Genomic DNA, 14,048 nt, shown 5'->3' with positions numbered 1-14,048 from the left:
ATGTAATATTGCCTCTGTGGTACTAAGAGCATAAAAATTTTGAGAGGTAATATTAATAGAGGGCAATTTTTGAACAGGGACTTCTTTTCTCCCTTCTAGTGGCAATTCATGTTCTATCTTAAAGTCAATGTTAGTTTCATTCTGTAGTATTTGGGGGAAGAAGTGACAAGGAATCAAAATTGGCACTTCCAGTTATAGAATCTGCTTCTCAACATTTTCAAGTCTCTTCATCACTGATCATCTCAGTGAACTCTACCAAATAACTTTTTCCATGACCCATATGTGAAAAGATCAATGGGAAGGAGAAACATAAGAAAACAAAGAAAGAGAAAGAATTTTAGTGATTAAAAATGATAAAATTATAGATGCTCTTTATATGTATGTATTTTTTTAAATTGGTCATTTACAAATTATCCTATGAATCCTTGCTGTTCTATGAGCCTGTGGGAAACTTACTATGGAAATCATTTTTGGTGTTGTTGTTACTAGACATTGAACACAAGAATCTTGGAGAGATCACAAAGAATGTGGTAGAGTAGGAAGGATATTGGCTTAGAAATCAGACAAGATGGGGTTATATTTTCCCATATATAATATTATGTTAGGCAAGGCAAGATAGTTAATGTTGTCATGTATCAATTTTGTCATTTATAAAGTGAACATAATTGATGTCTTTGTCTCAACATATTGTAATGAGAATTGAGTGGGATACACCATGTAAATATAGCACAGTGCTATATAGTAAGCACTTACTGTTCACTATTATGTTAGCTTTTGTTTTTTCTATTTTCTCTTTCAGTGGTCATACAAATCTAATTTCCAATGTGTGGCTTTCCTACAGATCAGCTATAATAGATGATATCTTCCTCCCAAATGTAGTTGGAGAAACTGAGGGACTTCTCCATAATTTCATCCAGAATTTCGGCTGACAATTTTGTGTTTCTGGAATACCTTTGGAAATGCTTCCCGGAAGACAAAGCCACCGAACATGAAAGGCAGCTGTGTTTCATCACAAAATGCATTGGACTAAATGCTTCTGCTCCTGATGGTGATCTTGGATAAACCACTTCATTTCCTCATGTTTTAACTTTTTCAGACTGTAAAATATAATTTTCAATCCTGTCTCAGACGCTGGGAGGTGCAAGTGAAAACTGTTTTGTGATTTATTGGGAGCTGTACAAAGTAGAAACTATAAGATTGTCCAGTGTATTATAAGCTATCAGATAAATCTTTTATTACCAACCCCTTACTAAAATTATAGAATTCATTTGGGAAAAATAATTGGATTACAGGATTAGCAATGTGTTTACAAATAAATATCATGAATTGGTATCTTAGTAGTAGTCTTCCTGATACCATAATCAAACTTTGTTTTGTGCCTCATAATTAATCATGAAAATGCCCTTGGCTTTTGAGAAATGAGGTCTTTTAAAGTCCTCAGCCTGGCTGTCTAGTCATGTACACAAGTGGATAGCATAAACTCCAGATTATTTCAGGTGAATCGAGTTGAGGTGATAACCTCAGCACACTTGCTAAGGGGGGTCCTGTTGTCTGTCCTCATTAGACCAAGAACCTGTCTGCATCTAACTCCTTCATCCCCGCAAGAGCAACAGCAAAATGTATCCTGACATCTTGACTGAAATCAGTGCCAGAGCCCCTGCCTGCCGAGTGGCTGATCAGCCTCCCTTGAGCCTCTCAATGTTGATCCTCCCAATCGCGGTCTAGTTCCAGCCTTGTCGCCCACTCCCTTTTGAAATCTACATAGGCAGATGACAAAAGGGAGCGCTGGTGGGAAAGGACAGTAGTCTGCCCTCCACTCCTAAATGTCCTTCTCTTGGTTGAAGGAGGCCAGTTGGGCCTTTGCAGCTTTCCCTGTTGCTATCTCCGCCCGGAAGAGAAATTCTTCTCTAACACACACATGCCCACGGATATGTACTGCCAACGCACACTTGGGGAAACATACACAGAACGCGGAGAGCACACCTTCGTCTTCCATAAACAAGCACCTTTTCTCCTCACTAAGGCGTGAGCCCGCCCCACACTGTCAGACCCACAATGCCACGCACCCACCCCCAGAGCTCAAAATCCCTCTGTAGATTGAACTCACTGGCCACTCACGCTACTGGGCGCTCGCAGGTGCCCACTTTCCAGAGAACGAGGTCCCTCCAGTTGCAGCCGCCGGGTCCGCTGAGCTGGCAGCTCCAACGCGAACCCCGGGACGAAAGCTGGGGTGATTGTGTGGTGCGTGGGGTGAGATCCTTTATTTGTGGACAAAGTGGAGAGCTGCAAACTCAGACTGGCCAGCCCTTCAGCTAAATCCTGTAGGCTCTGCCATTGGCATGCAAATAGGATCACCGGCAGCAGCAATTGCCTATTCCAGAACAACCCTCAGCCCTCCCCACTCCGGAGAGGAGCCCAGATTCCCGAAGGGTCAGGTCTTCCCTCCGGCCCCTGGTCTGAGGAACACGATAGTAGAAAGATTTGGACCAGGACCTTGCCAGGAAAGATGAGGACAGCGGCAAACACTCTGGTCTCCAGGACGCAGCTCCTCCATACCCGGGGCAGAGAGTAACAGGGTCCCTTACAGAGGGGCAGGGGAAGCAGGCGGCTCGGGCACGGCCAGTAGATGGCGCAAGAACTCTTCGTTTGCACAATCTTAACCCTGCACGGGGCGGCCGCCGCCGAGCGCAGAGGTATAGATCTATACATTTCACATTTAGAAAGAAACCTCCCATTTACCTTCTTGGGATGGACTCAGAATTAAGACAAATGAGTGTGTTCTAGATAACTACCACAGATAAAGTATTGGAACTGCCGTGCGCAGGCTGCTAGGGGATTGGGGGGGCGCGAGAGGAGGAACTATTTGGGGAAATGACTGGCTTTCCTCCCCACCACCCCCGCCCTGGACACGGCACTGAAATCCATTTCCCGGGTGGAATCCGAAAAACCCGCTCACGGATGTACACGCAGACGTGTGCATATTTAAACGCACGTGTGCAAGTAAATTCTCTGTGATTTCCTTTTCTTTTTTTCTTTTTTTCAGTTAAATCGCGGGCTAACGAATGGGGGACGCCTGCCTGCCATACCCAGTTACTACTGTAGTCGCAGGCGTCCCATTGTCGCGTCGTGAGCATCGGTGGGCTCAGGCTTTTCTATCACCGTTGCCCTAAAAGCAACGCAGATTTGGGATTAAAATATCCCCTGAATATGCCTCTGTGTTTGCAGGCTGCAGTGGAGAGGTCCCTACCATAATATTTCTTGGGCTGCTTTTCTCAGGCAGATTTGATCTATTCGGGGAGGGGAAGGGGGAAAAACAAAACCAAGCTCCTTGATTTCAAATATTGTGGGGAGTTTAAGGGCGAGCGGATCAGGGCTCTGAGAGGCTCACTAGTGGTTTGTGGTGATTGCTCCAAGGAGGCAGACCGAGGTGGATTTGGGTGGAGGGGAAAACCGCGCAGGAAAAGAAGGAATCCAGAGCAGCGGAGACTCTGCCCCCGTTGGAGAGATGGTTGAGTCCTCGTCAAGGTTGCTGTGGTATCCCAGAAACACCATTCACTCCGAGCTGTGACCGCGCACCAACAACAGCAACAACTCCACTGCGCTGGCCAAGCAGCACGAATTAGGAGCTGGCGAATAATATGCAAGGGATCCGCAGAGGGGAAAGCCGACCGAAGGAATCCAAGCCCCGCGAGCCTGGCAGGAAAACATGCGCTAAATGTGGCTGCCTCGACTTCCTCCTGATGAAGAAAATGGGGATTAAAAGTGGATTTACGTTTCGGAACCTGGTCTTTTTGCTGACAGTGTCGTGCGTGAAAGGTAAGGTCTCCTCCGTGCGGAGGTCCCCCTGCTCTAGAGGGAGGTGGGCTGACTTGTCGCCCGGCGAGGCTGCCAGCTTACTTTGCAATTTGCACCGATAAAATGATCGTGATAATACTGATGAAGGAGTTGATTCACGGCTCGTTTTTCTCCCCCTCGGATAGGAAATGCATTTGGCTTGCCAGATTTGGCGTTCAATGCGGTGATTGAGCCTGTGCTCAATAAATATTCTTGCAGTATGCTCCAACGGATACGTGAGTTGATTCCTATAGCCTCTAACTAGTGAAAACCCAGGCAGATTCCTCTGCAAGACTTTTTCCCCCTTGGTGGTGAGGATTGCCTTGATGTCTAGTCGGATCAGTGGGGTCTGGTGCTTGGTTTATATTAGCAACACTGTTGTAAATGCTTGTTAACCCTTCCTGGGAACAAAGTTACAGATGCGCTAGGAAGGTGTTGGTTTTAAAAGCATTTGGAGACAGGGCTCCTCTGAGCATTGCCAGGCCAGCATGAAGGTCTACATTAACATTTGAATCATCTCTCCGTGGCTCCCCTGCGATGATCAATAAAGGGGAGCTTCTTCGGGTCTGGCGGTAGAAAAAAAATTGGAGGAAATGAAGCTTTAAAATGGTCTTCGATGCCACTAAGTATAGAGGGATCCACCTTTGAGGGTGAATGAAGGTAGGAGGAAAGTCATTAGCTGATGACCAAAAAGAAAATCCCCAGCAAGTCTCAGCGCGCAGACAGGTAGAGCGAGTGTCACATGTACAGACAAGGGGAGGGGGTGGCTGGGAGGTAGAATGTATTCCCAAGCAGGAAGGCAAGGGACAGTGAGGATCCCTGGAAGAAGACCTGTCCTCCGGGGAAGAATAGACCTACGACCCCTTCCACAACTTCTCCGGCACCCTGCTGACCCCTAATCGCTGCAAAGAATACTCAGGAGGTGTTTATGACTCAGGCCATCCTTTCTGAACAATCGCTTCTCCCGGCAGCTCATAGACTCCGTGGATGTAGCTCTGCGTGGAGCAGGTTTCAAATCCTGGGTGTCTGTGTGGGGGGTGCAGGGCGGCTGTCAACGCCGACGCGACGCTTCTGCCTTTGTACCCGAGCGCCTCTCTCAGAGCCGGAGCCGCAACCGGCTGCATCCCCATGAAACAGTGCATTGTCCAGCTTGCAGCTGGCTGTCCCCCCACCGAAGGCAGTGCATTTGCATTCCATGGAAATGATAATCCATGTTTGGAGAGGAGGGGACTGGCGAGGTTACCTCTCCCTCTATAATGACCAAGGATGGATGGGAGACATGTCTGGAATTTTAATACCCAGCCCTAAATACCAGGTAGTCTCCCCTGATCTCTGTGGCAGCTACTGCCTTGTACTCCCAACCTGCTCCTTACAGCTCCATTGCGTGTGTGTGTGTGCGTGTGCGTGTGTGTGTGTGTGTGTGTTTCCTGCAACCTCAGTCCAGCTCTGAGCGAACATGCTCCTCGTCGGCTGCACCTCTGGCTGCTGGCGAGGGTTTGGGCAGTGGGCCGACCTGCGGGAGCCTCCCGCCGGCTCCCGGGAGTTGCGCTTGAGGGGCGGCCCGGGCGGGGGCCAGACAGCTCCGCGTGGGGCCTCAGGCTGCAGCAGCCCGGCGGGGAGGCGCCGGGGCGTCTTCCTCCAGCAGAGGACCGTGGTTAAGTGCGAGTCTTCTGGTGATACCTGTTGAGCCAAGACACGTTGTGGGGGGCGGCTGCGGGGAGTGAGTCTCCACCCCGGTGAGCAGCCAGCCAGCGACCCAGCCTCCGCCCGCTACCCAGCCCGTGCTGTGAGCCGAGGTCCCCGAGCCCGCTGGGGACGGGGAAAGCGAAGCTTGTCGCAGCATGCTGCGAGAGAGGGGTGTCTGCAAACATCCAAACACTGCTAAGGCTAGTAGAGGCTTCGCTGCACATGGCTGGTCGTGGGAGGGCATCTCCTGCACGGCCTGACTTGGGATGCGGTCCCTAGTTCTGGAAACTTGAGTAGCTCCTATGCTCTCAACACCGTCCCGATCACCAGGGAGTGCCAGCTTTGACAGTTGCTTAAAATTCTCCTTCTCCTCTTGGAATTTCAGTCTCACCCCAGTCTCAGCTTTCCTAAGACCAGGACTGCTGCAACGCCTTCAGCGCTGTTTGTCCGAATCTCCCCCGCCCGCGTCTTCTGCGCTGTCTGTTCTGGGCGTTCCCGCCCTCAGAACGGCCCGGACCCGGGGGTTCTCGCGGTTTTGCGGGTCTCACGCCGGCGAGCTCGCGGGTCCGGGCCGGGCGCGTGGTTACAGCGGCCCGGGGATCGGCCTCGGCCGCGGGTCTCAGTCTCAGCTCCGTGCGCAGCGGCAGCGACGAAGGAGACGCCGGGGGTGGGGGGGACAAAGTGCACTTGGCCTGGCCTGGCCCCCTCCCGTGGGGCTTAAAGCGGACCTCGGCTTCCCTGGGCATCGATCTCCAGGCCCCCGTCTGAAGTGTGAAGAGAAAGGCCACGCAGCGCCGCAAATTGGAGGGTGGCAGGGCAAGGCGGGTGGGTTTGATCCGTCCTTATTTCTGGAGAGAGGGGAGAGAGAGAGATTTGTTGTGTCCCTTTAGGTCTCACCCAGACGGAAATTGTGAATCTGCAAGTGGTGCTTAAACGTCCCGCCCACGGTCTAAGTAGAGACACCCGCGGGGGCCCCCACCCTCGGGTTCGGGATCCCGGGGACCCCAGGGCGGTGCAGCTGAGAGACGGGACCGAGGCGCAGCCCAGGGTCCCCAGCCCCAGCCTCGGACTCCAGGCATCCACCGCTGCTCTGGGACTCACCGGGCGCTAACCCCGCCGCTGAGGTCTTCTGCGGGAGCAGGGATGAGCCCTCTCCACGCGCTCCTCCGGGCTGGGCTGGAAAGGCCAGGTGCGCAGAAGGGCAGAGCTGCCTGCTGCTCCCCTGCCTGAGTCTCAGCACTTTCGGGGTGGGGGGCAGAGGCCCTCACTCCCATCCACCGGGCGAGTCTTACCTGATGGCTCACAGAATGGTGCCAGGTGATCTTAGCATTTCAAAGGAGGGGGGCTGTCTTCACAAAACAAAAAAACACACATACACACACACACACACACACACACACACGCACGCACGCACGCACTGCCCGGGGTTACCATCGGTGAGACACATGCCCACTGGGATGTAATGTTCCCCATGGGGGCTCCGTCTCCCCACCGTTCGGTCAGGTGTTCCTCCCTTCTGCCTCTTTCCCTTGGGAATATTTTTTCATTTCTTCTAGAAAGTCAGACTGCCCTGAAATTTCCATGGTCCGTGGACTAAATCAGGTTGGAAGTGGGTGCCGACTTGCTCCCAGGTGCGTGTGTGTGTGTGTGTATGTGTGCGTGTGTGTGCGTGTGTGCACGCGCATGTGTGTGAAGATAATGGATTCACACCAGGAAGCCTTCAGGAGGCCCTGGGGGAGGTAGGAGTGGACTCACAGCCTGTTTAGAGCCCGAAATTGCCCCTGCACTCCGGATGGGATGGCCCAGGCTGGTGACTCTTGCTGTCCTAGCACCTGGAAACACCCCGTCCTCATCCTTCTCCAAGCTCGAACTTCCACAAGATACACTGGCGAGGTGGGAGAGCTCCTTGGGGGACTGAGCGACTGAGCGGTGGGGGTCCGGCTTCTCAATGGTGCCCTTTCTTTCTTCTCCTGGCAAAAGGGCCAAAGGCCAGCCGGAGAGCAGCCTGCGGGTCAGTCGCTGCAAAGACTTAGCTGGACAAAAGGGGGAGGGGCAGAGAAATCCACCGGCACGGGGTGGTCTCTGTTGCCAGGTGGTCCTCCTCTCCAGGCCTGGTGGGGTGGCCAGTAGAGGACTGGAAGAGCCATGCACTGGAGAATAATGAAGCAGGACAACCAAGACAGAAAACAGGTGGGGTCCTTTCTCCCGGAGCAGGGGGCCTCCGGAGGCTTTGCACCTTAGAGTTGCTAAGCCAGCGTAAATGCCGCCCACAGAGTTTGAGCGGCGCCCAGAATTCTAAACTGAACTGGCAGGACATAGTGGCCCCGTGAGAGCATCTGAAACTTCCTTTGGTAGCGTGGCACTTCTGGGAGTATTCTGGGTGGGGTGGGGAGGAGCAGCAAGCCCTAGGCAGAAGAGCATGTGAGTATCAATAATTAAGGAGCCAGTTTCAGCATCTTAGAAACCTGATGCCAACTCCCTTGAGATCTTCAAGGAGAAAAAGGATAGAGTTACTGGATAAATTGAGTCCTCCAGGAGCAGATGCTTAGTTTTAGTAGTTATCACTATTCATGTGCTCATGATATTAATTAGCATCTCTATTTCAAAGCTAGCTGAATCGGTTCTGGTAGAGACATATTTTCCCTGAACACAAAAATCTAGTGTCTACAGAAACAGTGTGTTAAAATAAAATGGCAGCAAATGGCATCTATCTGTCTATGGCTCTAAATATAGTAAAAGTATCCTAAGCTCGCATAAGACAAGAACAACAATAAAAAAGGTAAAAGAGGCAGCTGTTTTGTACTTGGCTGTAAACAAACTCTGAGGTTAAAAAACTTGTCTAATATCGCACATGCAAATAAGCGAAAGGAACTAAACTTTCCTCCTCTACACTCCAAATATACTTCTTGTTTTCCAAGAGTTGACTTTCTTCTACAAAGTCGTCAGGGTCTCCAGAACAGCTTCAGAGTATCAAAGCCCTCCAATATTTTGTCTAGTTGCTGATATCAATAGAAAGTGACAAGCAATATCCTCAGCAAGGCACATGCTCCTCTGGGCAACATTATTTGAGAAAATATGCCTTCTTGTGCTTTGAATGACAGGATTTGGGAAATAAGTAAAATCGTTGCAAATGAAGAGATTAAGAAGAAATGTTTAAGATATAAATACAATGTAAGACCACTTGTATCTACATACACATTAAAACACAGCTTAAGCTATTTTCCCCATTTAGCTCTTTCTTCCAATCTCTTTACTCACAATACTAAGGATAGAGTAGTTTCACGATCCAGTATTTCTCATCTGGAATTTGTGTAAGGTCTCCTTGGAAAGGGAGACAGAACAGAATCTATGAGTATGAAATTCGTCTTTTTAATCTCAGAGTGAGAAGGAAGATGACTCATGATATTTTCCAGGCAGACCTATCTCCGTGCCCACAAGACTTTCTCAGAAATAGGTTCCTCATAAGGCTTTTATTCTCATCAGGAATATCATTTTAATGAATGTCACTGAGAAAAAAAAACAATTTGTCAAATGCCTTCCAGTATTCATCATTTCAACTCTAATGGCCCTATTTCTTCCTCTTGAGGCTCAGATCCTGCAGCCATCAGACAAAGTTCATGTCACCAGGCTAGGCTAATATGTCATGCTGGTTGAGAATTCCCAAAGACTGAAATTTTCTACATATAATGGTTGGCTGCCCATAATCCAACAATTTGAAATCCCCTCTAAAAAGTATGAACTTTCCACAGTATCAAATGCATTATAGACCTTGTGGGTGAAATCAAAGTGTACCAGTGCTAACCATATGGAATTAGATAACACACGTTAATCTACTGGCTCTTAAAGGTTTGTGCTAAAGTGCTTTTCAAACAAGTGTCTCAAACAAGTAGCATCAACTTCCTCTAGAAACTCTTACTCCCCCCAGAAGTCTATTGAATCAGAGATTCTGGGAGTTAGGCATAGATATTGATGTTTCTAACCAGCCGTGTAAGTAATTCTGATGTATTCTAAAGTGTAAGCACCACTCAAGTAAAGTGGAAAGAACAAGGTCTCTAGATCTGGTCACTAGACATGAAAATCAAATAGCCATTTTGCCAGCAATTACCTTTGCACTAGCAGTTCAACTTTCCTTAGTTTCAGCTTCATTATCTATAAAGAAGGAGATTAGAATATCAGGGAGCATATCGGGAGATTATGCAAATCAGGTACATAGCCCAGTGCCTGGCACTAGGAGATGTCTTCCATTCTATTAAAATAACTTGTGAGGCAAAGTCTTGTACTCACTTCATCTCTGACACCGATACCTTACCTGCTCCATGTAAATGCAAGGTGCGGGCTCTTCTCGCTCTTACTTCATTTTGGCGAAGTCCCCAGTCTATCACACATCCGAGAAGTGCTCTGCAACTTTTGCTCACGCCCTTTCCACATTTACATGGGTTCCGGCTCCATGAATTAGGGGAAGACTTATTGCTGAAAACGTTACTCCTGCTGATTTAATCTCCTGAATTCTGGTGTTGAGTTCCTTTAATATTGGTGGAATAATATGCTTACAGAAATTGGTTCACTCTTCTTGATGAAATCATGGCTTTCAAAACACTGGAAGGGTCCTGAAATATCAACTAGTTCACTGCTCATATATTATTAGAACAAGTGCACAGGTGTAGAATAGAAAGTGAGTTTTGCTAGGTTACAAAGATTATTGGGTCCAGAGATGATATTGAACTACTAGGCACTCCAACTGATATTCCACTTTCCCTTGTATTTTATTAATTTTATTCTTAGTTAGCTCAGTAAGTACCAACAGTCAGTCACAAAAGTGAATATTTATGCATATTAACTAGTACCACAAGAGAGTATTAGTGGTTATCTGAGGTGTAATCAAAATATACAGTAAAGATTTAAATTAAAAAATTACTGGAGTAAAATCGCATTGTCTTTAATCACACTCAAAATATTCCCAATGGCTTGCAACACATATCATATTGTTCTTGCCACTCTGAAGTGGCTCTGAAAGTCTTTTTCACTGAGGGACTTTCTGGAATATCATCAAAAATAAGGTGAATGCACCTGCTAAGTGCTATCCAATGGAAAGACAGGCTCTTAGAAACAGTAGGGTGTGTCCACATCTACTTGGTACACAGTAGCTGGCACCATGAGACTTCTGGCTCTTCTCAAAGTCAAAAGGACCTTGGATGATTGACTCAGGACAAGGAAGCAGCCAGGGCAGCACAACTAAAGACACGGAGAGGACTCCTAGAACTGCTTCAGAAAGAGAGGGAATGGTGAAATAAGTATGTTCAGTCCAACAGGGAGTATTTTGAGGAGGTTATGGCAGTGTAACTTTTACTGTTATAAATCACAAATCTACAAATAGAATAGATGTATAGACTATTTTCATTTCTCAGAACTTTGAAGGGTAGTACTTGAATTAAATTCTTTATTTCTTATAGTGTGGACAGAACTTCTTATGTTAAAGTTTTTAAATCTAGAAAATCTATTTTTAGTTTTCTTCAAGATTTTTTTAATGTGTTTGTCATATTTACATGAGATTTATATGTTTCCTCATGTCCATTTTCATTGGGATAATTTCTGTAACATTAGTTTATATAAGAGAATGGTGTCATTCAAAATTCTACCATAAAATATTACAGTTCACAATTGTAAAACTCCAAAAACAATCTATAGAGTTAAGTGGTTATCTTCAATTTTAGCAATATGTGAAATATTTTATAAACCTTTTTAATAGGAAGTTGAATTTGCAAAGATATTGAATTCTACTAAATCTGATGGTTTGAACTGTTCAGAAAGTGATTGAAATATGTAAAAAGTAATGAGTGATTCCCTTTAAAACTGAATTCATAATGTTCAAGATTTATAAAGCTCTTCCTTTGCCTTCTGTTAGGAAATTTTAAAGAAATATTTATGACATAGAGTTTAAAGTGATAGAGTTTTTTAACTATGAAATTTGTAGACTATGGGTCAGTATCATTGTGGAAAGGAATTTATAAATGGAAATAGCTTCCGTGATGTGTATTTATTAAATTCTAAATAACTGTGAAAAAGTAAAGACTCCTCGTATAATTTTCCACTCTGCAAGTTCATCTGATTAGGTTGTGAATGTTCAGAGGTGCTTGGTTTATGGAGAAAATATGGGGCATTATTATGTTTTAAGAAATGGTTTCAGGATAAAATTATTATGTGTGAGTCTCCTTGCTAAGCCCTTTATAGAAAGTGTGATTTATCCCTGAAACAGTGATTCCCTCCCTCCTCTTCCTGTCTTGATCCTCAACAAGCCTCGTAGATGAAAGCTGTTATCTCCTTGGTACAGACTATTAGTTCCATTTACAAAGAATCTACACTTTCCTGAATGCAGAGCTGTGATGGTGGCCTGGGTCTTGCCATTGGCTAGTGGTTAAGTAAGATCCAAATCATAATAGAGTCATAAGCTCATAGAATTATCAAACTACAGAACATTTTGACTGAGTAATCCCTTCAATTTAAGAGAATAACAGAGAATTTGAGATTGTAATTTAGAAGAAAGCCTAAGATTAAGTCATATCATGTACAAGTATAGAACTCATAGTTAGAACGACATGTAATTTATTAGTTTTGTAATTTTCAGCATCTTGCACCTAATTTTCCTGACTTTATTCTTTTAATAAGTGCATACAACAGATTTAAAAGATATTTTCCACTTTCATAAGCAATAGTAAGTGAAACAGGCATAAAGTAAGACATACGTTAAATGTTAGTATATGTTACAAAACTAGCACACAAAATGCAAAAATATACAATTAAAATGAATAACCATTGGATTTTGCTTTAATACTCTTGAATAAAATTTTAAATTTTCATATACAGGTGAATTTATAGATTTCATATATAAAATAATTTGAAGGATATAAAAAAAGTTTACCAACCACAGAAGCCATTTGGTAAGTTCGGCACTCATTCAGTTCTGTAGAATTTTAAGGGTGGTAGAGTTCTTATAACCCGTCTTATCTGTTGTCCCCTAGATAGCCTTACTGGCAGAGGTAAATAAATATTTTTAAAATTTTTAAATATACAAATACAGCTTTATCCAAAAACTTTACTTTATGTCGTAAATTTAAGCTGGTTAAAAGTACTGATGTTGCTGTACATCTTTACATAAAAGAGGAGACAGCCTGGAGAAAAAAAGTGACATGCAAGCTAGAAAGTACAAATCAGCCTTTAAGTTCCCCATGTATGCTTTTCTCCTTATTTGATAATGTCTTATGAACCTCTTTAGTTCATCCTAATTGACTTATGGAAGATCGTAAAACTACTAGAAAGAAGAAACCACTGTGCTTACCCCCAAATACTGATTGGAGTCAAAGCAATACTTTCTGAAGGAATTGTGGAAGAAGATACCCACTCATACATGAGCGTAATAAATGAGACTCTTAAGGAATAACTCAAAAATTAAATGAGGGCAATTAGTAGTAAACCAGAGTCTTCAATAAAAACTATATAAATTAAATTTCACCTAAGATGGCCCGGGGATTTAGCTCAGTGGTTTCACTGCCTGCTGCGCAAGCGCAAGGACCCAAGTTCGATCCCTAGTACCAAAAAAAAAAAAACAAAAAACAAAAAACATTCACCTAAGAGCTCAAATTTTACACTTTTGTGAAGGGAACAAAATGTATTCTCACAGGTAACTATTTTGTCCTTGCTGAGCTTTACACCTCAAGATTCCCAATAAAACTAGTATTTTTCTACTTGTGTTACTGCAGCTTTATTTGTGGGTATATTTTCAGAAATGTTATCCTTTTTTAACTTTTTCATTACAGACTAAGGAATATTAATAATGTTTTAATGTATTCTTCATAGAATATACTTATTACATTAAATACTTTTTATGAGGTATCCTGATTTTGAACAGTTTTGATATATGATCTTACATTTTTGGTATACATTTTGAGATTTCTCCAAAGTTGGCCAATGTCGTGGATGAAGATCACCTAAAATTTGTCTCCAAGAATGTTTCCTACATTTATACATTACACAATTTTATTTAAATTTGAGCCATGCTTTTTATTTAAAAGTCAATACTATTGTTGCAATAATTTACTACATTTTATCGAAGTTTTAAATCACACATTGAGCTTTTCAGTTTCATGATCTTGATATGAGAAGCAAATATCTTATCTTGATCGATAGAAAAGCAGATTGACAGCCAAAATGTCTTTTTTAAAATTTCTGTGAGCCATTTATTTCCTCACATATAGTTACGTACTTAATATGACTAACAGTTGCATTTTACTGTTTATATTATTCTAGATTCTCAAATAAGTATTTTGGTTCTCTAGAAGCACAGGTTTCAATTTTTTATTTATACTATGGAATTTGTGTGATTTAAAAAATTAGATGAAAACCATTTTTAACTTCATTTTCTTTTAAAATACCCTAAATAAATACACAGATAATGAAGTTTGTCAAGGGAGTTAGTAATTCAAAATTATAATTTAAATAAATATAAATTTAAGTTGTATTTTGTTATGAGTATT

General features: G+C 44.2%; 1 protein-coding gene and 1 long non-coding RNA gene across 8 annotated transcripts in view; one reads left to right on the top strand and one right to left on the bottom strand.

Moving 5' to 3' along the window:
* The window catches only part of LOC147824092 (uncharacterized), a 198,031-nt gene extending 195,546 nt beyond the window's left edge, over nt 1–2,485 (bottom strand). Inside the window, exon 1 of one of the 2 annotated variants that reach the window (XR_015442889.1) lies at nt 2,108–2,485. This is a non-coding gene — a long non-coding RNA (uncharacterized LOC147824092). The remainder of the gene's footprint in view (nt 1–2,107) is intronic. The other variant, XR_015442890.1, reaches the window with a different exon arrangement.
* A 252-nt stretch (nt 2,486–2,737) lies between these two features.
* Csmd3 (CUB and Sushi multiple domains 3) overlaps nt 2,738–14,048 on the top strand; it is a 1,141,260-nt gene continuing 1,129,949 nt past the window's right edge. For 3 of the 6 annotated variants that reach the window (XM_087190706.1, XM_087190705.1, XM_087190704.1), the window contains exon 1: nt 2,739–3,816. In XM_087190706.1, the coding sequence (XP_087046832.1) occupies nt 3,639–3,816 (178 nt within the window). In that variant the 5' untranslated portion in view covers nt 2,739–3,638. Of the gene's footprint in view, nt 3,817–14,048 lie in introns of all 6 variants that reach the window. The other 3 variants (XM_087190703.1, XM_087190702.1, XM_087190707.1) reach the window with 2 other exon arrangements.

This window comes from Heterocephalus glaber, unplaced genomic scaffold (assembly GCF_053883595.1).
Source record: "Heterocephalus glaber isolate CG9 unplaced genomic scaffold, H.glaber_assembly_v1.0 deba00001555, whole genome shotgun sequence".
Classification (NCBI taxonomy): Eukaryota; Metazoa; Chordata; class Mammalia; order Rodentia; family Bathyergidae; genus Heterocephalus; species Heterocephalus glaber.
The sequence above is the reverse complement of the archived record's forward strand: the minus strand, read 5'-3'. Positions and strand labels throughout refer to the sequence as shown.